General features: G+C 35.5%; 5 protein-coding genes across 5 annotated transcripts; 3 read left to right on the top strand and 2 right to left on the bottom strand.

The window, feature by feature from the left end:
• Positions 1-3,593: 3,593 nt before the first annotated feature.
• LOC111197967 (transcription factor HEC1-like) lies at positions 3,594-4,669 on the bottom strand. The gene is made up of 2 exons (XM_022710363.2): positions 4,533-4,669; positions 3,594-4,433 (listed from the first exon to the last, which is right to left on the bottom strand). Exon 2 carries the CDS (start codon positions 4,428-4,430, stop codon positions 3,843-3,845), a length of 588 nt encoding a protein of 195 aa, XP_022566084.1. The 5' UTR covers positions 4,431-4,433; positions 4,533-4,669; the 3' UTR covers positions 3,594-3,842.
• A 5,753-nt stretch (positions 4,670-10,422) lies between these two features.
• Positions 10,423-12,930, top strand: BNAA09G07600D (triacylglycerol lipase OBL1). The gene is made up of 4 exons (XM_013805889.3): positions 10,423-11,341; positions 11,506-11,736; positions 11,817-12,427; positions 12,506-12,930. Exons 1-4 carry the CDS (start codon positions 11,041-11,043, stop codon positions 12,773-12,775), a joined length of 1,413 nt encoding a protein of 470 aa, XP_013661343.2. The 5' UTR covers positions 10,423-11,040; the 3' UTR covers positions 12,776-12,930.
• Positions 12,931-13,660: 730 nt separating this feature from the next.
• Positions 13,661-16,997, top strand: LOC111210027 (zeaxanthin epoxidase, chloroplastic). The gene is made up of 14 exons (XM_022710256.2): positions 13,661-14,232; positions 14,329-14,491; positions 14,562-14,636; positions 14,721-14,821; positions 14,910-15,025; positions 15,114-15,417; positions 15,489-15,603; positions 15,680-15,783; positions 15,877-15,922; positions 16,015-16,166; positions 16,244-16,298; positions 16,378-16,466; positions 16,549-16,636; positions 16,722-16,997. Exons 1-14 carry the CDS (start codon positions 13,757-13,759, stop codon positions 16,809-16,811), a joined length of 1,974 nt encoding a protein of 657 aa, XP_022565977.1. The 5' UTR covers positions 13,661-13,756; the 3' UTR covers positions 16,812-16,997.
• A 230-nt stretch (positions 16,998-17,227) lies between these two features.
• On the top strand, positions 17,228-18,640 carry LOC106362740 (protein RKD3-like). Its single transcript, XM_022709243.2, has 4 exons — positions 17,228-17,598; positions 17,706-17,860; positions 17,948-18,270; positions 18,379-18,640. Exons 1-4 carry the CDS (start codon positions 17,483-17,485, stop codon positions 18,592-18,594), a joined length of 810 nt encoding a protein of 269 aa, XP_022564964.1. The 5' UTR covers positions 17,228-17,482; the 3' UTR covers positions 18,595-18,640.
• A 245-nt stretch (positions 18,641-18,885) lies between these two features.
• On the bottom strand, positions 18,886-19,395 carry LOC111210082. Its single transcript, XM_022710413.2, has one exon. It carries the CDS (start codon positions 19,393-19,395, stop codon positions 18,982-18,984), a length of 414 nt encoding a protein of 137 aa, XP_022566134.1. The 3' UTR covers positions 18,886-18,981.
• Between the last annotated feature and the right edge of the window lie 710 nt (positions 19,396-20,105).

The following is a 20,105-nucleotide window of genomic DNA, read 5'->3' on the forward strand; positions in this document are numbered from 1 at the left end:
TGATATGTTGCTCTCTCCCCTCTATCATCATGCCGAGCAGGTCTTCGGTGTTTTGTTTGCACTTCTGGTGGAAAATAATTTTCAGCAAAGATTGCAGTTTCTTCATTGATCACCTGTGCCACTATAGATCCTTCCACCCTGCTTTGATTTTTGACCATCTTCTTCAGATGATGCATATAACGCTCAAAAATATACATCCATCTGTACTGCACAGGACCACCAAGTTCCAATTCTCTTGCGAGATGAATAGCAAGATGTTCCATTACATCAAAGAATGATGGAGGAAATATCTTCTCAAGGTTGCACATGCTGACTGGTGCGTTTGTCTTCAAATTATTAATACCCTCTTCAGTCAATACTCTGCTGCATAAGTCACGGAAAAAAACACTAATCCCTGCAATTGCTTCATGAACATTACGTGGCAATAATGCTGAAAAGGCAAACGGAAGGAGGCGCTGCATAATTACATGACAATCATGACTCTTCAAGCCAGTAAACTTTCCTTCGCTTCTATCAACGCAGTTCCCCAAATTTGATGCATATCCGTCAGGAAATTTCACTTTCTCTGTAATCCAATCAAAGAACTCTTCTTTTCTAGCACCATCTAGCCGATAAATGGGAAAAGGGGCCGTACCGTTCTCATCAACGTGAAGTTCAGAACGATCACAAATATCGACTAAATCCAACCTTGACTTCAAATTATCCTTCGTTTTACCTTGGATGTTAAGGACTGTGTTCATCAGATTATCGAAGAAGTTCTTCTCAATATGCATGACATCTAAATTATGCCGCAATAGATGACTCTCCCAATATGGTAGATCCCAGAAAATACTCTTTTTGTGCCAGTTATGTAGCTCTCCAACCGCATTGACTCGAATGTTTTCATGTCCACCTACATCTGGCGTCCTTTCTGCATCAAAATACCTAAACTGCTTCAACAAATCTTTCCCACTAACTTCCTCAGGTGGACCATCAAACACCTGCTTGTTCTTCGTAAACGAAGTCTTACTCCTGCGGTATGGATGATCAGGTGGTAGAAATCGTCTGTGACAGTCAAACCAACACGTTTTCCTTCCGTTCTTTAGTTGGAAAGCATCTGTGTCATCTTGACAATATGGACATGATAGCTTCCCATGTGTTGTCCATCCAGATAACATACCATATGCTGGAAAGTCACTTATTGTCCACATAAGTACTGCCCGCATCTGAAAGTTTTCTTTGCGCGAAACATCGTATGTCTCAAAACCATGCGCCCATAGTTGTTGCAACTCATATATTAGTGGTTGAAGAAACACATCTAGTGATCTTTTAGGATGATCTGGCCCGGGGACTAGAATTGAGAGAAACAAAAACTCTCGTCGCATGCACAAGCTCGGCCGTAAGTTGTACGGTGTCACAATAACTGGCCATAGAGAATACTGCCTTCCATGCTTTCCAAATGGGCTGAAACCATCAGTAGATAATCCAAGATAAACATTTCTTCTCTCTTCCGCAAATTCTGGATATGTTGACTGGAAATGTTTCCAAGCCTTTGCATCTGAAGGATGTCTAATCTCACCATTTGTGGAATGCTCTGCATGCCATCTCATTGCTTTTGCTGTGCGCTCACACTGATACAACCTCTTCAATCTTTCCGTCAAAGGCAAATACCACATTCTTTTGAATGGGATCGGAACTCTTCCCCTCGTCTCCTGATAACGAGGTTTCCCACAAAATTTGCATACATTCCGTGTCTCATCCGCTCTCCAGTAGATCATGCAGTTGTCAATACATACATCTATCACTTCATACGGTAGTTGAAGACCTGCAACAAGTTTCTGAACCTCGTAGTATGAACCCGGTGCAAGGTTATCCTCAGGTAGAATACCTTTGACAAAATCAGTAATCGCATCCATACATTCTTCAGCCAAATTATAGTCTGTCTTAATACCCATTAATCTAGTTGCAGATGATAAGACTGAATGACCATCTCTACAATTTTGATACAAAGGTTGTTTTCCTGCATCCAACATGTCAAAAAATCTCCTAGACTCGGGGTTTGGTTCTTCCCCTCTATAATGATCATGTACCATCTGCTCAGTACCTACACCATAATCTATATCCGTTCTAGATTCTTCTAACCTAATATCAGGCTGAGGTTCACTAACAGGCTGAGGTTCGCTAGTACTACCATATTCATAACCAGTTTCCCCATGAAGGTACCAAACTTTATAATTACGTGAAAACCCTTTCATATACAAATGAGTCCAAACATCAAATTCTTTTATAACCTTATTATTATTGCAAGAAGAGCAGGGACATCTTAACATACCACTTTTTGCATCCGGTTGCTGTTGAACAAGCCTCATGAATTCTCCAATCCCTTGAACGTATTCTTCCGTAAGCAAATTGGTGTTCGGATCCAAATGAGGTTTATCCATCCACGAACGATAATAAACTTCTGAAGACATGATTTTCACGGAATTGTTATGACTAAAGAGAATGAAGAGAGAATGAAGTGTGAATGAGTTGAATGAGGAGGGGTTGTATTTATAGGAAATTGCTTACGGACCTCCGACGACTTTCCGACGAAATTCCGACGGATATAAAGAAGTCCGTCGGAATTCCGTCGGAATTGTCCAATCCCAAACGGCTATACAACGGTCATATGTATTTGTCGGCAACGGTCACATGGTTCGTCGGAATTCCGTCGGAAAATACCGATGGAATTCCGACGACTTTGCTGTTAATCGGAATGTCGTCGGAATTCCGTCGGAATATACCGACGAACTTCCGACGACTACAACGGTTACATTTTTTATCGGAATGTCGTCGAAAAGTCGTTGGAAAATTCCGACGAACCGTATGTCGTCGGAATTCCGTCGGAAATGGCCGACGGAATTCCGACGACTTCATTTTTTTGGATTTGGTCGGAAATTTGTCAGTATTCCGTCGCAAATGTCCGACGACCTTGGTGTCCGTCGGAACCTCCGTCGGAATTCGGTGTGTTTTCTTGTAGTGTACAAAACCTACATAATCAAGAATAAAAAATATTTAGATCAAAATATTGATTACTTCAAACTCATACTATCAACTCGAAATTATTTAATAAAATACACAGCAAACTATGAATTCTAACAATTTAAATTTATTAGGCAGAAAACAATTAACAAAATATTTATAAATTTGTATACTAACTTATTTTTATAATCAATTACAATATATATATATATATATATAAACGTAATTATTCGTGTTTGTGTGTAATTAACTAAAACGTAAAAAATAATAATTACAATTATAAAATAAAGAAGATAAAAATTGGTTTCTTTAAATATTTGATTATAAGAAACGTTGATTTTGATCTAATTAGAGATCAAATTATTTTATTTTCTTCAATTTAAAATAATTTTACAAATGTTTTGTAAAATTAAAATATACTTTAATATAGAATATTTTTGTGTAAACTCTGCCGCCCGTAGGGCGGACCAATCCCTAGTGTTTCTAATGTTGTAATGCTTGGCTTTTAATATATAGGAGACATCATTTTACCAAAAAATAATAAAAATAAGAATACATATATTTAGCATGTAAATAAAACACACCCACAAGGCTGAAAGCTGAAAACATCTACTATTTATGCTTAGAATTATTTCATTACAAAGATATTATGATAGTAGTTCCTAATTTACAACCCACTCCAAAACCATGGAGAGTTCGACACTAAAACCATCACCAAGATTAACTAAGCATAAAAAACAAAGTAAAAGACACTTAGCTCCACTTTTTATAAATTAAGCTCACCCTCCCTAGAATCATTTTTCTCAGACATCAGTATAATAGTAAATTTAAAATCATCATCATCATCTAAGAATATGTGCATTGCCCACCATCTGATGAGTAGTCCCCATTGCTCCACACCCTTTCATAGCCACTCCTCCGCCGTTAACCACCGCTTGCTCTTCCAGCGACTGCACTTGTTTCTTTAGAAACTTCACATAATGAATAGCCTCGTCGAGCATCGAAGCTGTATCCATCTTGGTTCCACCAGGAACAAGCCGTTGCAAAATCCGAATCCTCTCGCTTATCCTCTCCCTTCGGTGCCGAGCAGCCACACTCTGTGGATCTTTAGAGATCCTAACGTTCCTCCTCTTAGGTGGCTTCACCGCCTCGGGATCTATATGTATTGGTTGCATCATGGCTATTCGAAAGATCATCTCTCGCATCGCTGCCATGTTCGTGTTATCGGTGTTGCTAATATTGTGTCTTTTGTCGTGTAAAATGGAAGAGTAAGCTGGGCTAGCGTGTAAACCAGCACCATACCGGAAACCGGGTTCGTGGGTCATTGAGTCAGAGTGGTTATGGTTTGAGTTGAACAGAAAAGGGTAGGTGTTGTTGGTGTGGTCGATGAGAGAGGGATTAGTGTTATAGAACTCAGGAAGATTCTCCATGTGCTGCATCATTATGTTCATTATGTCAGAATCCATGGAAAGAGAGATGGAGAAGCTGTTGAAAATTGAAATGGGTATGGAGAGAAACTGAGTAAAGCTTACAAAATGAAATTTAGGTTTTTTTTTCCTGTTATATGATTGATGATGAGAGAAAGAGACGGTATGTGTGAGAAATGGCAATGGTACTACTGCCCAATCAGAACTCAAGTATGTTATTACAACGGGAAGTGGGAGGATTTATATAGCAATTTCTGGCCCATCCCATTCTTTTAAATCTTATATATATATAGATAAATCTAATGGACATTTTCATATTTTCAACTCTCAATATATATATAAATATATAACTAATGCTTAGTTAGTTCTTGGACACTTTCGAAAAGAAACCATGATGATTTTATACAAAATAAGCTATTAATTTTTTTTGGTCTAAAAATAAGCTATTGGAGCACCTCTATCCAAAGGTTTTAAAAACTTGGGTAAAAGCATGATTATTGGGGGTTCTTAAAGTGGAGTTTTTAGTGGAATATAAGAACCCGTCTTTTAATTTTTAACTAAAAAAATTAAGAATTGGCTCTTAAATAAGAGTTTTAAGAACCGGTTCTTAACTTTTTTAGTTAAAAGTTAAGAGACGGGTTCTTATATTCTGGTAAGAACCTCACCCTAATGGTTCTAAAAACTTAGGTAAGGGTTCTATACTATTTAGTGGATCCCACAACTACATACACATATATATAATATATACATACACAAATATTCATATTTAGAACTCCAATGGGTAAAACACCCCGTTAGAGGTGCTCTTAGTTCCCAAAGATTTTGCTCGGTTGGTAAGTGAAGCTATGGAAAAACATGTGTACATAAGTACATGTAGGAGTTACTATAACGGGAATTATTGCGTAACTTAGGTTGCATGGGGAGTAACTATAACGGGAATTAGTTACGCTACAAACTAACAAGGTGTATGAACCAGCTCCAATACAACAAACGGGAATTCCATTTTCCACCATTGTTACCCCCCCCCCCCCCCCCCCACATCCACGCGAGATATGTCAGAATCCAGGAAGCACTATCTTATATATTTTCTGGTTAAATATATATTAACTAGGTGATAACCCGCACCTTGCGCCGGATGTGATTATTAGTTTCGTTATTTTTAATAAAAAGACATTAAATCTGTTTAATCTGGATATTGGTTCAGTTTTAAGTTTTTTTTTTTGTTTTTAATCTTCTAAAATGTAACTATTATTTTAAATTAATATTCATTTTAGTTTATTCGGTTAAATGTTTTATTTTTTGGTTTTTTCCCGGTAAAAACCAAAAATTAATATTATTTGTTTATTTTCATGTTATGAATTTTAGATAGTCGTCATGTCGAACTAATAGTTTCATATTATAGTTTCTAAATAGATAATAGTTTAAAAAAAAGAAAAGAAAATTATTAAGACAAATCATTTCGCTACAATTTGGTCGGTAGTTAAAGAAGCATTAAGAAAAAATATTTTAACTTTCAAAAATATTAGATGCTTCAATTGTGGTGAATATTTAGTTACAATGTGCTCACATCAAGGTGCACATGTATGTGTATGTAAAAAGTATATAAAAATAGTTTACAAATATATAAATATATAAAGTATAATATATATAACATATATATATGCATATAATTCTTTACATATATGTATATATATGCATATAACAAATCGAATTAGATATATGTTCCTAAAAATATTAGTATTTGTATATTGTATTTTAGTATTTTATTTGTTTCGTAGAGTTTCAGATATCCAGATTTTTTGGTTCAAATCAAAACGGATAACGAATCAAAAAGAAATTTATGAATATTTTGTTCAACTTTATTCGTAAACAATAAAAATAATATATATAGTTTGACTTTTGATTCATTATCTATTTTTATTCGAACCAAAAAATCCAGAGTTTTATTGGAACCATGTATGTGAGTTTTATATTTAAAAAAATAAACGCAAAGTACATAGTGTGAACATATTTATGAATATATTGAGAACGCGTTAGCATACTTATTATCAAATCATTGTAAAGTTGTCACGTGTCTATTATAATGTAAATGCATTTATTACGATGTTCTTCTTTTTAATATACGAGGGATACATTCATAAATACTTAGTTACTTACAACGAAAATGATTAACATGATAGTATAGTATTAATTACTATATGTATAGCAAATCGTGTAGTTACTACATAATGGATCATATGATTAATCGGATCGCAATTGACATCGAGCCTTAGCGTATGGCACGGTTCTCGAAACCGATCAGAGGACAACTTGAATCTTTTTATTTATTTAATTTTTACCCTTTCTTTGTTTCATAAACGCATATTTTTTTTTTTTTTGATAAAGAATAAACCCATATTTTATTTAGTTTGTTATGTTGCCTACCGCCACCGACTTTCCTCTCTGGCATGCTTTTCAATTTTTATGAAATTTGTCAAGTCTTTGTTTCTAGTGCTTATTAACCAAACAATTTAATTTATGATGAAATTGAAAAAATAAGAATCGTCATCTGCCTCATCTGAGGAGCCGATATCATTCCCAACAAAGAGGAGGAATATAAATAAATTACCAATCTGCAAATGGCAAAATATAAAAAATCATATATTTTTTTCCTTTCATAAGAAATTTCCTAGAATAGTTTTTTTTTAAGTTTTGTCACAAAAATAACACTCGAATAAAATAACAAAAATAAATTTTATTAAAAGGTAAAAAAGTTAACTAATCTAGACTTAGAATTTAGAGTTAAGTGACATAGTCTTGGGGATAAAGCTTCAAATTTTTTAAAATAAAAAATAAATATTAAAATTTTCAAAATAAAAATAGATATTTTGGTCAGTGTTATTTTTGTGACAAAAACTTAAAAATAACTATTTGAAAGAATTGCCCTAAGTTTTATCCTCTATAGTATAAATTTATTTATCAACCGTATAATCTTGATATGTATATGTATACTACTTTTCCCTTCATTTACTTGGTAAAATTGTTATGGAATTTTCACAAATGACTAATTCTAGATGAATCATAAAATAGCGTTCCAGTTGCAACTGAGTAGAAAGAGAGAATTGTGGACATTCTGAATATTGGACTGTTCCAAGTGCACCATTGTCTTATAATACCGGGAACTCTAATTAAGTATACATCGAAGCACATATCCATCGAATAGTTTTAGGATGGGCACTAACTAAGCATATTACAATAACGTATTTTAATATTGGAAACAAATAAACTATCTTATTTGTTTATTTAAAACCGTTGGTACGATACGAAACTGAGATAGTTTGCCTCCCAAGACAAGGTATCAATACAATCGTGTTCATGTCCCAAGCATCATTTATGCTCCTTGCTCCACTAACAGCCCAATTTATATTAATGAATTTCAATCAATCCAATTATTTTCACACAATCTTGTAGACATTTAACACGTTAATTCCATAGAAAATACATTGTTGTTTGGTTATTGATGCAAAAAGAAAAGAAAAAGAAAGATTGTCCCACGTGAGATATCCCACAAAGGTCCCAACATCACCACATAGAGTCTCTGATCAGTACAATATCCTTTGAGATTAGATTTACATAGACATTTTCTTATAATATCTTCTTGGGCAAGTGCACTGTATTCTTCTGACACATTTCTATCGTCTTACCTTTTCTTTTCTTAATTCTTTTGTTTTCTCTTTGGAATATTGAAAATTTTGAGATTCTTTTTTGTTTTTAATATATTTTCTTCAATGCATTTTCCTTCTTCTCTATCTCTCTTTTTTAATTTCGGATGAATTCTCATGTTCTCTGTGCCAAGATAAAGTTCATGCACCCTTTAACATGGTGATGTGCAATACAACGTGATGCACAAATTAAGACGGGAACAAATAAATATTCGAAATATTGTCGAATTAACAGGCATTGTAAAAGCAGAACCGGTCCTGAACCAAACCTAATAAAACATTGGTCTTAGAAACCCAAATTTTATGAAAAAACTTATATTGAAATAAGCACACACAAAAAAAAAAATTTAGACTCCAAATTTATAAAACAAATATTTAGTTTAAATATTTAATAAATTGTTTAAAATCTCCTAAATTTCGGGAGCGGCCCTGTGTAAAGGTAACAATATACTTGTAGGAACCAGCTAAATTTTACACGATTAGAGGTAGTTTAGAAAATGTGTCGAGATGCAAACAAAAGTCAAAATCTAGAACACTGAAGACTGGTAGGAACTAGGAACTTCCTAAAACGAAAATGTGATGTACTTATTTAAGTATTTTGCACCAAAAAGCAGTAAAGTTGGGGGAAAGAATGGGGACAGGCAAAAGGTTGGTTGATAAATATTTGAGATTTTATATAAATATTATGCTTTAAAATGGGTAGGTGGTGGGAATGCGGATCCCAATTTCATTTAATTTCGTTTTATATAGTTTTGTTATTCATTTCGCTATTTTGTGTTTTTTTTTTGTTGATTTTGGTATTTTGGTGCATTATTTGACTCCCTTGCACCTACGTCTCTTTGTGCTATGTTAAATGTACTCGTCTCTATTTTGGCCGGTGCACCTCACATGAGATATATATGAAAAACAAAATGATATAAGATAATATATCTATTCTGATTATATGAATATATGAATATGTCTTACTTTTCGTGTATAGATTTGACAATGATCATATGTGTTATATAACTAATATAAATCCATATACTCATGATCATAAATATAATTGGATTACGTATGCATATTATTATTTTTTGGTTTTTGGTAAGCAGACAAAATATATCAATGATAAAAAAAGAAAAGTGGTTACATTATATCTAAAAATTTACAAAATGAAGATGATCTTGACCTTTTTTTTTTTTGCCATCTTATTTTATTATATTATAAAATGCCAAAACTCATACAGTACAAAACCAATTAAAACAAAAAAAAAACCATACAGATACAAAGCCCAAACTATAGGCAAAGTAAAGAACTAAAGATGGGCTTCGAAGCTCAAACATAAGAACCCGAAACCAACCAAACCAACTCGACAAACACGCGTCGAGATATTTTAAACGAGAAAAACACATGTTGAACCCTTAGCGAAGTAAGGTACATGTGTCACCCAATCCTTTCATCTTCCTCACCCCTCGAGATTACGCCGGAGAAACTAGGCGGTGCCGAAAAAACATCGGATCTCGACACTGCATCACCATCCATCAGCGCTTGGAATCCTTAGGCGGAGAGCGTCCATCGATCTATTCGAGATCTCCTCCAGCTTCCAAGCCGCCGAATCCGAGATTAAAACCGTAACCATGGATTAAAGAACCAAACAAACTCCAGTTTAAAACCGGAGATATCGCCACCAAAAAGAACACAGATCATCCAAAGCCGACATACTATCACCTATAGAGAAAGGTGTGGTCTCCGGAGTCAAAGCCGGTCCGCCCATCAATAGGTAGATGCAACACCGGAACAGGAGGGACCAGACATGCAACGCCGACGGAGCCGTTCATGCCGGGAAGAGCGCGAGAGTAAAGATTGTCGCCATAACAGCTTTTCCCGACCTACGGTGGTAGAGGCACCACACCGCAGGTCGGAGATCGCTATTTTAGTGTTTTGTAGTGAGAGGTCAGAGCGTTTTTAGAGAGAAAGATGTACGTATGAAAACAACAATGATGATCTTGAACTTATAATATATATATGATGAATATTTATATTGTCGCAAACGAAAAACACATTAGCCATGTTTACACAATTACACTACACATAATTCTACGTAATAATTTCTGGTTATATATTTGTTACGGTTCAGTTGTTGTTCTACTTAATAGTAGAACTGCAGTAACAATTTAATTTTAGATATAGTTTACAGAAAATATTGCAGTTTATGATTTCTTGACAAGTAGATACTTTTTTCGTTTCGAGTTCATTATCTTCTATTTATAGCTGTTAAGTGTTAGTCATTTAACTGATTTGGTTGTACATATAGAGGTAAGTTTTTTTTTTGCTTAACTGTAAATATCATAAAATGATTTAAGAGTTTTAGAAAGCATGAGCTTTCTCAAGCAACTGAAACCTTGACAAGTACAGAGAAACAACAAGGCTGAAGAGGTAAAATTTTGAAAAATGAAGATGCCACAGATATGACAATCGCGGTTGAAGATTTATATATTCTTCGATGTGTCACGTAGCTTCTTTTCGCGGCCATTGGTATTTAGGCTCACTGTGTTTATTAAAAAAGTAATGTAGTCTGTCGCATAGTACTGTTATACTAAATACTTGTATGGTTACATTTAACTAGTTGTTTTTAAAAAGAAGAATCTAAGGTTCGTTAGGGAAGTTTTCTCATTTCCCTACATAATTACGATTATTCAACCCCACGTGAAACAATTCATATTCTAAAACCAAATGTATAGATTACCTTTACAAAAGAAAATAAATCCAAATCTCGTTTTCCCACAACTCCAAGTATTCCAAAGCTACACTACTATCCAATCTAATCCTCATTACACCCACCACAAGTATAAATAATCTATATAGATTTATACGTTACATATCTAATTGCATTCACATTAACTATACAATACAGGCACAATAATCAAATCGACATGATCAGCAGCGACGAAGATGAAGGGTTTCCTAGAGGATACCTCATTCTTAGACCAGAAGAGCTCAGGCCATTAGAACTTCTCCGTCTGTTATTCTCCAATGATATCGAGAAACCAAGATTAGTAAATAGCTCTGAAACCAGAGAACCAAGTTTCCGACGTCGATGGCATATCTTTGTCTCTGTTGTCCTCCTCAAGCTTCTTCAATTCCTCTCAGAGCCTTTTGCTCTCTTTGGCTCCGCCTTGGAATTCTCTTTGAATTTCCTCTCCGATAACTCCTTCTCCCGTTTCTTCCTCCGAGGTCTTAACTATAGTTCATTTATTTTCTATTTATAAATTATTACAAAAAAGATTTGCGACGAGTAAATTGGTTACATGTCCTCTATACATTATACCCTAGATTCAATTTTCTTAAAAGTGTGGGAATCTACATATGTATTTAGATCATTTTGAAAATATACGCAGGAGAAGTGGTAATGCCGAAAACGACTTCAGAGAATTACCTATCATTCATTGGACATTTAGACAGGAGAATAAGTTTAGACAAGACCAAAAGTCGTGAAGATGGAGATTTATACTATGCTGCATTGTCCATTATGTCTTCAAAGCTTGCCTATGAAAACTCGGCTCGTATTAAATATGTCGTCGAAAACCACTGGCATATGAAGTACTTAGGCCTCGATGACTATTGGAACGGTATCCATTCATTAAAACAAAATAACTTATTCACATTAATCACTTTGATCATATGTTGGTATTTTTGAATTTTTTTCCAGAGTATCAAGAAAAGGAAACAACACAAGCTTTTATGATGTCTACTGATCAAGATAAAACGGTTGTGGTTGCGTTTAGAGGCACAGAGCCATTTAACTCCGAAGATTGGTGTTCAGATTTCGACATTACATGGTACGAGCTCCCAAACATTGGGAGGATCCATGGTGGGTTTATGAAAGCTCTAGGGCTTCAAAACAATTGTAGTTGGCCAAAGAAACCTCTCCCAAACCCTAACCGACTGTCCCCTCTAGCTTACTACTCTATAAGAGATTCCTTGAAAGCTTTGATAGCTCATGACGAACAAACTAAATTTGTTCTGACTGGTCATAGCTTAGGAGGAGCTCTCGCGATTTTGTTCACGGCTGTGCTTGTGATGCATGATGAGACCGAGTTGTTGGAGAGGCTTCAAGGTGTTTATACTTATGGACAACCTAGGGTTGGTGATTCAACGTTTGGTGAATTTATGGAGAAGAAATTAGAAGAAAATGATGTAAAGTACTATAGATTTGTTTATAATAACGACATTGTTCCGAGATTGCCGTACGATGACAAAGATTTGATGTTCAAACACTTTGGTACTTGTATCTACTACGACCGACACTATCAACCAAAGGTATCTTATTAAAGCATGTCATTCTTCATTATTTTATTGGTAATACATATCTCTGATTTTTCAAACAATATTATATAGATTTTGAGAGACGAATCGGATGAGAACTATTTCTCGTTGTGGGGGATTATAAAGAGGATGCACAATGCGGTGTTAGAGTTTATAAGAAGCTTCACGATTACGAGGGAGAAAGGGTCGGAGTTTAAAGAAGGATGGTTGTTGAAACTTGCTAGGGCTTTGGGGATTATACTCCCCGGGATATCGAATCATACACCTCAAGATTATGTGAATGTCACAAGATTAAGCCCTTCTTTTGTTTTTCAAATTCATAGAGATGTGGCCATAACATAGAAGGGTTTTGAATTTCGCGTGTGTGTTGTAATTTGTAATAATTTATCGAGTTTGTGATAACCTATAACTCCGTAGTTGTGTCATGTGTGATGTCACTGTAGACTTGGTTGGTCGCAGTTGCAAGTATATATGTGAATAAACAAAATTGAGAGGAACTCATGTAGATAATCAAAATATATATGGTGCACATTTGTAAATAAACAAAATACTAGAAGCTTGTAAATAAGTGAAATATCTGGTAAACATGCAAAATCACCAAAAAGTGTGATATGTAAATAATAACCAAAAGTATTAGAAATAGAATCATCATGGGATATCTCACTAATTGAAAAGTGATTTAAAAAGAAAAAGTAAAAGAAAATGATGAAAATTTTTCACTAGAAATTCTCATTTGAGGACTTTCAAGAATCTCATGAAAACATCAATAGGTAATGTATCTTTCATTTTTTGGTTTGTTGTTTTTAGATTAAATTTAAATTTAAAAGTTAAAATACTATAGTTTTTTATAAAATACTCTAAGAATATCTTACTAATTAGGATGCTCTACTTTTGTAAATAACCAAAAGTATCAGGAGTACATGGTTATGGGTTTGCCGGGCTGGCCCTTTATACACAAAATCTCCCGTTCATATTCATTTTGGCCCATTAAAATACGACAAAAGAGCTTAATTGTCTTGATACAAAAACCACAAAATATAGTTTATCCGTCCCGTTCACAATCCTTAAAAAAACCCAGGCAAACTCGTACAACGTCACATTCATATAAAGTTTATTACAAGAAATTCTATTGGCGGAAGGAAAACACGTGTCAACATCTGCACCGATTTATTTAGGCAGTTAGTGGAGTGTGAAGCTGTGGTCCTGCCACCTGTCATCATTTTGCCTGACTCCCTCCTCCTCTCTTCAAAATCATTTCCTTTCTCTCTTTCTCGTCTTCTTCAGTCAAAAAGAAGCAAAAAAAAAATTGATCTTCAATCGAGAATGTGTTCAACTCCGATTTGCTATTCGATCAATCCATCTCCATCTAAGCTCGATTTCACGAGAACCCATGTGCTCACTCCCCTCGCTAAACAGTTCTATTCACACTTACCATCCTTCACCGGAAAATCAAGGAGCCGTCGGAGTTTGGTCGGAGTAAAGGCGGCGACTTTATCTTCGGAGGAGCAGAAGACAGCTACGGAGAAGAAGAAACCGAGGGTTCTGGTGGCGGGAGGTGGAATCGGAGGTCTGGTGTTTGCTCTGGCGGCGAAGAAGAAAGGGTTCGATGTGTTGGTGTTCGAGAAGGATCTGAGCGCTATAAGAGGAGAAGGACAGTACAGAGGTCCGATTCAGATACAGAGCAACGCTTTGGCTGCTTTGGAAGCCATTGATGTCTCTGTCGCTGAAGAAGTTATGGAAGCTGGCTGTATCACCGGTGATCGGATTAACGGCCTCGTCGACGGTGTCTCTGGTACTTGGTAAGTTAATTGATTAATTTGACGTTGAAAAGTTGTTATCTTTTGCTTAAATTGCTTAGGGACTCGTGGGGAGTAATCTTTTGCTTAATCAATTAGGTATGTAAAGTTTGATACTTTCACTCCTGCGGTGTCGAGGGGACTTCCTGTGACACGTGTGATTAGCAGAATGACTCTGCAGCAGATCTTGGCACGTGCGGTTGGGGAAGAAGTGATTAGAAACGAGAGTAATGTTGTTGATTTTAAAGACACTGGAGACAAGGTGATTATCCATTGGTATTTTTTTTACTTAATAGTTAATTGATTTTAAGGAGAAGCTGGATGGTTTTTAGGTCATTGTGATGCTGGAGAATGGACAACGCTATGTAGGTGATCTGCTTGTGGGTGCTGATGGCATTTGGTCTAAAGTATGTTTTTTTAAAAAAGTGAAATAGAGTTTAACGACTAGCCTAAAAGTTAAAAGGTTCTGTCTTAATTGTTTTTGTTTATAGGTGAGGACTAACTTGTTTGGTAGAAGTGAAGCTACTTATTCAGGATACACTTGTTATACCGGCATTGCAGATTTTATACCAGCTGATATTGAGTCTGTTGGGTATGTTGCACTAATTCAAAACTTCTCTAATCTTTTTATGATGAATCTCTCTTTTTTTTTTCTGATGTTTTGTCTCACTTGAATAAAGCTACCGGGTTTTCTTGGGATACAAGCAATACTTTGTTTCTTCGGATGTTGGTGGTGGAAAAATGCAATGGTATGCGTTTCATGAGGAGCCAGCTGGTGGTGTTGATGCTCCCAATGGTATATATAAAAAACCTCTGCGTTGATTTGATTTGTTTGCATTTTAGTAGCAAGATGACATAACTTTTGAGTTTTTTTTTTTTGGCAGGTATGAAGAAAAGATTGTTTGATATATTTGAAGGTTGGTGCGACAATGTACTGGACTTACTGCATGCGACAGAGGAGGAAGCGATTCTGAGAAGAGATATCTACGATAGAACTCCTAGTTTCACTTGGGGTAAAGGGCGTGTTACGCTGCTCGGGGACTCTATTCATGCGATGCAGCCTAATATGGGGCAAGGTGGATGTATGGCCATTGAGGATAGTTATCAATTAGCATTGGAGCTTGAAGAAGCGTGGAAACAGAGTGTTGTAACTAATAAACATGTTGATCTTGTTTCCTCTTTGAAAAGGTAAAACTCTAAGACACAACTATTTTTTTAATTTTTGGGATTCTAATAAGTAGTAAACATTGGTGTAATAGATATGAAGAATCTAGAAGAGTAAGAGTGGCTATTATACATGGAATGGCGAGAATGGCTGCGATTATGGCGTCTACTTACAAAGCATACTTAGGTGTTGGGCTTGGTCCTCTCTCTGTGAGTAGTCTTTTAATTAGTTTTCGAAGAGCATAATGTTTTGTAAGCCAATTCTCATAATCTGTGTGTTTTGTAGTTCTTGGCCAAGTTTAGAATACAACATCCAGGGATAATTGGTGGAAGATTCCTCATGGACATGACTATGCCTTTGATGCTTGACTGGGTCCTTGGAGGTAACAGGTTAGATCTCTTTTTTTTCTCTGTTGTATTCATCTTACATAGACATTCAAAAGTTGTTAGATCTGAGTAACTCATTTTACATGCATTTTGCAGTGAAAAACTTGAAGGAAGGTCACCTAGTTGCAGACTCACTGACAAAGTATGTTTCTTTCCTTTTTTTTACATTGGCACTTGAACATACCCATTTAGTGTGATTTTAATATCAAAGTGTTAACTCTTTTGGTTTGAAAGGCTGATGACCGCCTTCGCCAGTGGTTTGAAGACGATGAGGCTCTTGAACGTACTATAATTGGAGAGTGGTATCTTATTCCATATGGCAGCAAGTGTAGCGTTTCTGAAACGTTATGTCTAACCAAAGATGAGGACCAACCTTGCATTATCGGGTATGGGAGACAGAAACTCACTCATCAATGTCTTAGCTAAAGTTCTTAAAAAGTTTTGAAACTCTTTTTGATTGCAGAAGTGAACTGGACCAAGATGTTCCCGGAACCCACATTGTGATCCCTTCCCCTCAGGTAACTAGTAGTGTGTGACCTGAGAAGCTTCTGAGACTAGTCAAGTAACATAAAAGTTCTGTCAAAATCTTTGGTTTAGGTATCGAAGATGCATGCACGTGTAATCTACAAAGATGGAGCTTTCGTCTTGATGGATCTTCGAAGTCAACATGGGACCTATGTGACCGAGTAAGTCAACAGAGCTTTGATTTATCTCTTTGAGTCTGTCAAGTTTCTGATCCAGACAATATTTGAAATATTGCTAAACCAGTAACCAAGGAAGAAGATATAGGGTGACACCAAACTTCCCTGCGCGGTTTAGACCGTCTGATATCATCGAGTTTGGTTCAGACAAGAAGGTGAGACACCACTTTGTTACCAAATCTTGGTTTAGTTTTAACCGGAGCGTTTTGGTTCTGAATAAAACGGTTTGGTTCTTGTCAGGTGGGGTTTAAGGTCAAGGTGATCAGGACAACTCCTAACTTGACCAGAAAGGATGAGAAGAGTAACGGTAAATTGCTTCAGGCAGCTTGACACTTAAGTTAACCGACGGTGTGAAATTAAAATATTTTACCACTCTACCAGATCATTTGTGTAGTATTAATCTATTACTTGTATTGCAATGTATATATAGGGGCTGAAAACCAAATATGACTCTTTATATGCTTGTTTAACTAATCATTATTTTAGTTACAAACTAATACGATCTACATACATGGATACGTGTTTCAAGAGTAAAATGCTTTTCATGATTATTTTTGAGAAAATGAAAAGATTTTGAGAGATGAGGAACAAGAAAAAGATATTATGATGAACTCGCATTGCATGTGATGGGATGGGGAACGTAAGCATAATCAATTCTCGAACGTTTACAAACTTATAGGGCCTATTGTTACTAGGCATAACTAGCATTAACTATAAATACTTTTTGCCTGTTATCCAAAATAATCGACTATAATCATTAATTTCTATAATTACTTCTCTATATCTCTCTCGTAACTTACAGAAAACATCTAATGATTTTTTGACGGCTCACCATCTCCCAGAAGTAAATACACCACTTCCCACTCCTCTTTCTACTTCTCTATCTATACATATAAGTTAAACTGTTTATACATTCCAAATGCATATATACACACGATTCGTTTTCTTTCTTTTAACACTTAAAAGAACGTTACTCAAATATCTATCCCCTCTCAATTGAAATGGTTGATCATGAACATCTGTGGAGCTGGTCAGAGTCCAACGACTATGAATCATCATTCCTTCAAGAAGAAAACTTATTCTCCTTACTCGATCAATCACTTTCCTTCGATTACAAGTAAGTCATAAGGGTGTTACACCTTAAATCAATAAAATGAAAATTGATTTATTGAAGTTAGAAGTTAATCTTAATATGTTTTTCATTGGTTGTTTGGGTGTTTTCAGTTCGTTCGTTAACCCTTTTAATGGTCTTCAAAATGAAACTTGGTTTTCTTTACAAGACAGCATTAATCTCGATCCCATCTCTACTTGTTTTCCTGCTGTTGATCATATGTCTATGGCTTCAGTTGATTTTGAAGCCTTCTCTACTTTGTCTCAAGGTATAATATATTATTTCATATATGTTTATACATACGTACGTACATGCATGCATGCTTGGATTGTTATACTAATCTTTTGTCGTGTAGCAGATGTATTTGGTGAATTGTGGAATGAAAATGCTTGTAATTTCAATAATCATGTCGAACCAGATATGGAGATAATATTGCATGATGGCAATAACACAACGAAGGAGACCACAATGCAGAAGAGGAGGTATAGAGGAGATAGACTAATCCAGATTTTTTCCAGGGAAGATATGAAACCATACTTCAAGATGCTGATTACTAAAGCAGCTAAAGAGCTTGGCGTTGGACTAACCCTCTTGAAAAGGAGATGTCGCGAGTTGGGTTTTTCTCGTTGGCCTCATCGTAAGCTTACGAGCATTGACGGCCTTATCAATAACCTCAAGGTGCGTCTAGTCACAACCACACACACGTATGCATATGTACTGTACAATCAATGGACTTGTTTATACATATTAGGGGTTGCACTTATATGTGATGGTTTTTAATGAAAGGATCACTTAGGGAAGATGGAAGGAGAAGTGAACAAGAGTAAGCTGATGAACGCTTTGGAGATTTTGGAGGCGGAGAAGAAAATGATTGAAGAGTTTCCTGATTTGGAGTTTGGAGATAAGACCAAGAGGTTGAGACAGGCTTGCTTTAAAGCTAACTACAAACGAAGAAGGCTCGTGTCTTCTAGTTCTATGTCTACCACATCGTCTATTTCGTGAGAGGAATAGCTTTTCTAGGGAGAGAGAGAGGGGAGAAGTGATCTAACCAACAATGAATTGTAGTAGTTTTTTTTTTTATGATGATCAATCAATACTCATGCAGGTGGTGGTTTGGTGTGAACAATAGTCTCTCATCTCTCAAGATTGTTTATACTATTGGGCTTGATCATAAAGCCCAATAAGACTAATCACTCAGGCCCAATATGTAGTCCGAATCCCAATAATAGAAACGCTAGAGATCAACGGTGATCATCAATTCATCGTATAACATGGAAATCTACAACTATGATATGATCATTACCAAATTCATTTAAGACAACTTGAATTAATTTGGATACATGTAGAGACAAACATACATGTACACGTGCTAAAGTCTCTTGTATATTTTCATGGACAAGAAAAGATATCACCACTATCAATCCACCGGTACCCAGCATCGACGGTGGATCCGCTGTTAGCTGCGGAGGTGTGAAGAAGACTCTTGAGGTTATGAATACATTTGTGGTTGCGGATGCGGTTGAGGACGGCTTTTTTGTTCAGCGTCTGCGTTTGAGACGATTTCAGATGTAGCTCCTTGGACACTTGTTCCTCTTTTAAGCGCTCTGCTGCTACTTTCTCATATTGGACTGGTTTAGAAATCACAAACTCCATTATGCAAAAAAAAAAAAGGAAAACAGAAAGCTCTGGACAGGTTTTTTGTTGTTGATGGAACAAAAGAAGATATTGTTTGAGTCTGTAACAACACTCGTGTGTATATTTATACACACAAAGCATATAATATGGATTGGTGAAACTTCGCATTCAGATATCGTAAGTTGTATACGTATTAGAAAATGTTTGTATCTTTGAGAAAAGAAAAACAAAGTGGGCGAATAGATTATACATTGGGCCGTAGTTCCATTGGTTTATTTGGAAACCGGTGGCTGATTTGGTTTTTTTCATTGGTGTGGAATGAAAGAGACACAACAAACTATGTGCTCTCCTACGTGCCATATCTGCTTTAGAATTGAGTGTGACTCAACGTTTAGCGCGTTCTTGATGCCTTGCATCTATCTTATTATAATCATCACTCCTTCCTTGCGTAACGACACCAATTAAATTACTAATTTATGTTATAAGCGTTTAGCCCCGTACTATAATAATTCCTTAAGTTTAAAAATCTTTAACATGTATTAACACTGCATTTTCTTGTTAAAATATACTGACATCACGTAGAATGTAGATAATATATCTAGAAGAGTGTTAATGTGTATTTGTATAAAGCCATAAATTGTTGATAATACTCGGTCACAAAAAAATAAAATATAAAATAAATAAATTGCTGATAATATATCTAGAAAACTATAACAACTTATAATCATTATAAACTAAAATACCTTTTTTTTTTACAATTATTAGTTTAATCTCTAGTTCTTATTTTGCTCTATATCATTCCACACATTATTACTACCTTCACGTTCCTTAATGAGAAGATGATCTCTAGTTTTTCTTTTTTTCAATACCCATAATAA

Source organism: Brassica napus, chromosome C9, assembly GCF_020379485.1.
Source record: "Brassica napus cultivar Da-Ae chromosome C9, Da-Ae, whole genome shotgun sequence".
Taxonomy (NCBI): domain Eukaryota; kingdom Viridiplantae; phylum Streptophyta; class Magnoliopsida; order Brassicales; family Brassicaceae; genus Brassica; species Brassica napus.

Bases quoted from the DNA above. Each gene is read 5' to 3' on its own strand.
- LOC111197967 (XM_022710363.2), bottom strand. From the start codon at position 4,430: ATGGAGAATCTTCCTGAGTTCTATAACACTAATCCCTCTCTCATCGAC.
- BNAA09G07600D (XM_013805889.3), top strand. From the start codon at position 11,041: ATGATCAGCAGCGACGAAGATGAAGGGTTTCCTAGAGGATACCTCATT. The intron at 11,342-11,505 runs GTCTTAACTATA...AAATATACGCAG, and splicing joins CTCCCGTTTCTTCCTCCGAG to GAGAAGTGGTAATGCCGAAA. The intron at 12,428-12,505 runs GTATCTTATTAA...AATATTATATAG, and splicing joins ACCGACACTATCAACCAAAG to ATTTTGAGAGACGAATCGGA.
- LOC111210027 (XM_022710256.2), top strand. From the start codon at position 13,757: ATGTGTTCAACTCCGATTTGCTATTCGATCAATCCATCTCCATCTAAG. The intron at 15,026-15,113 runs GTATATATAAAA...TTTTTTTGGCAG, and splicing joins TGGTGTTGATGCTCCCAATG to GTATGAAGAAAAGATTGTTT. The intron at 16,637-16,721 runs GTGAGACACCAC...GGTTCTTGTCAG, and splicing joins AGTTTGGTTCAGACAAGAAG to GTGGGGTTTAAGGTCAAGGT.
- LOC106362740 (XM_022709243.2), top strand. From the start codon at position 17,483: ATGGTTGATCATGAACATCTGTGGAGCTGGTCAGAGTCCAACGACTAT. The intron at 17,861-17,947 runs GTATAATATATT...TTTGTCGTGTAG, and splicing joins CTTCTCTACTTTGTCTCAAG to CAGATGTATTTGGTGAATTG. The intron at 18,271-18,378 runs GTGCGTCTAGTC...TTTTAATGAAAG, and splicing joins GCCTTATCAATAACCTCAAG to GATCACTTAGGGAAGATGGA.
- LOC111210082 (XM_022710413.2), bottom strand. From the start codon at position 19,395: ATGCGAAGTTTCACCAATCCATATTATATGCTTTGTGTGTATAAATAT.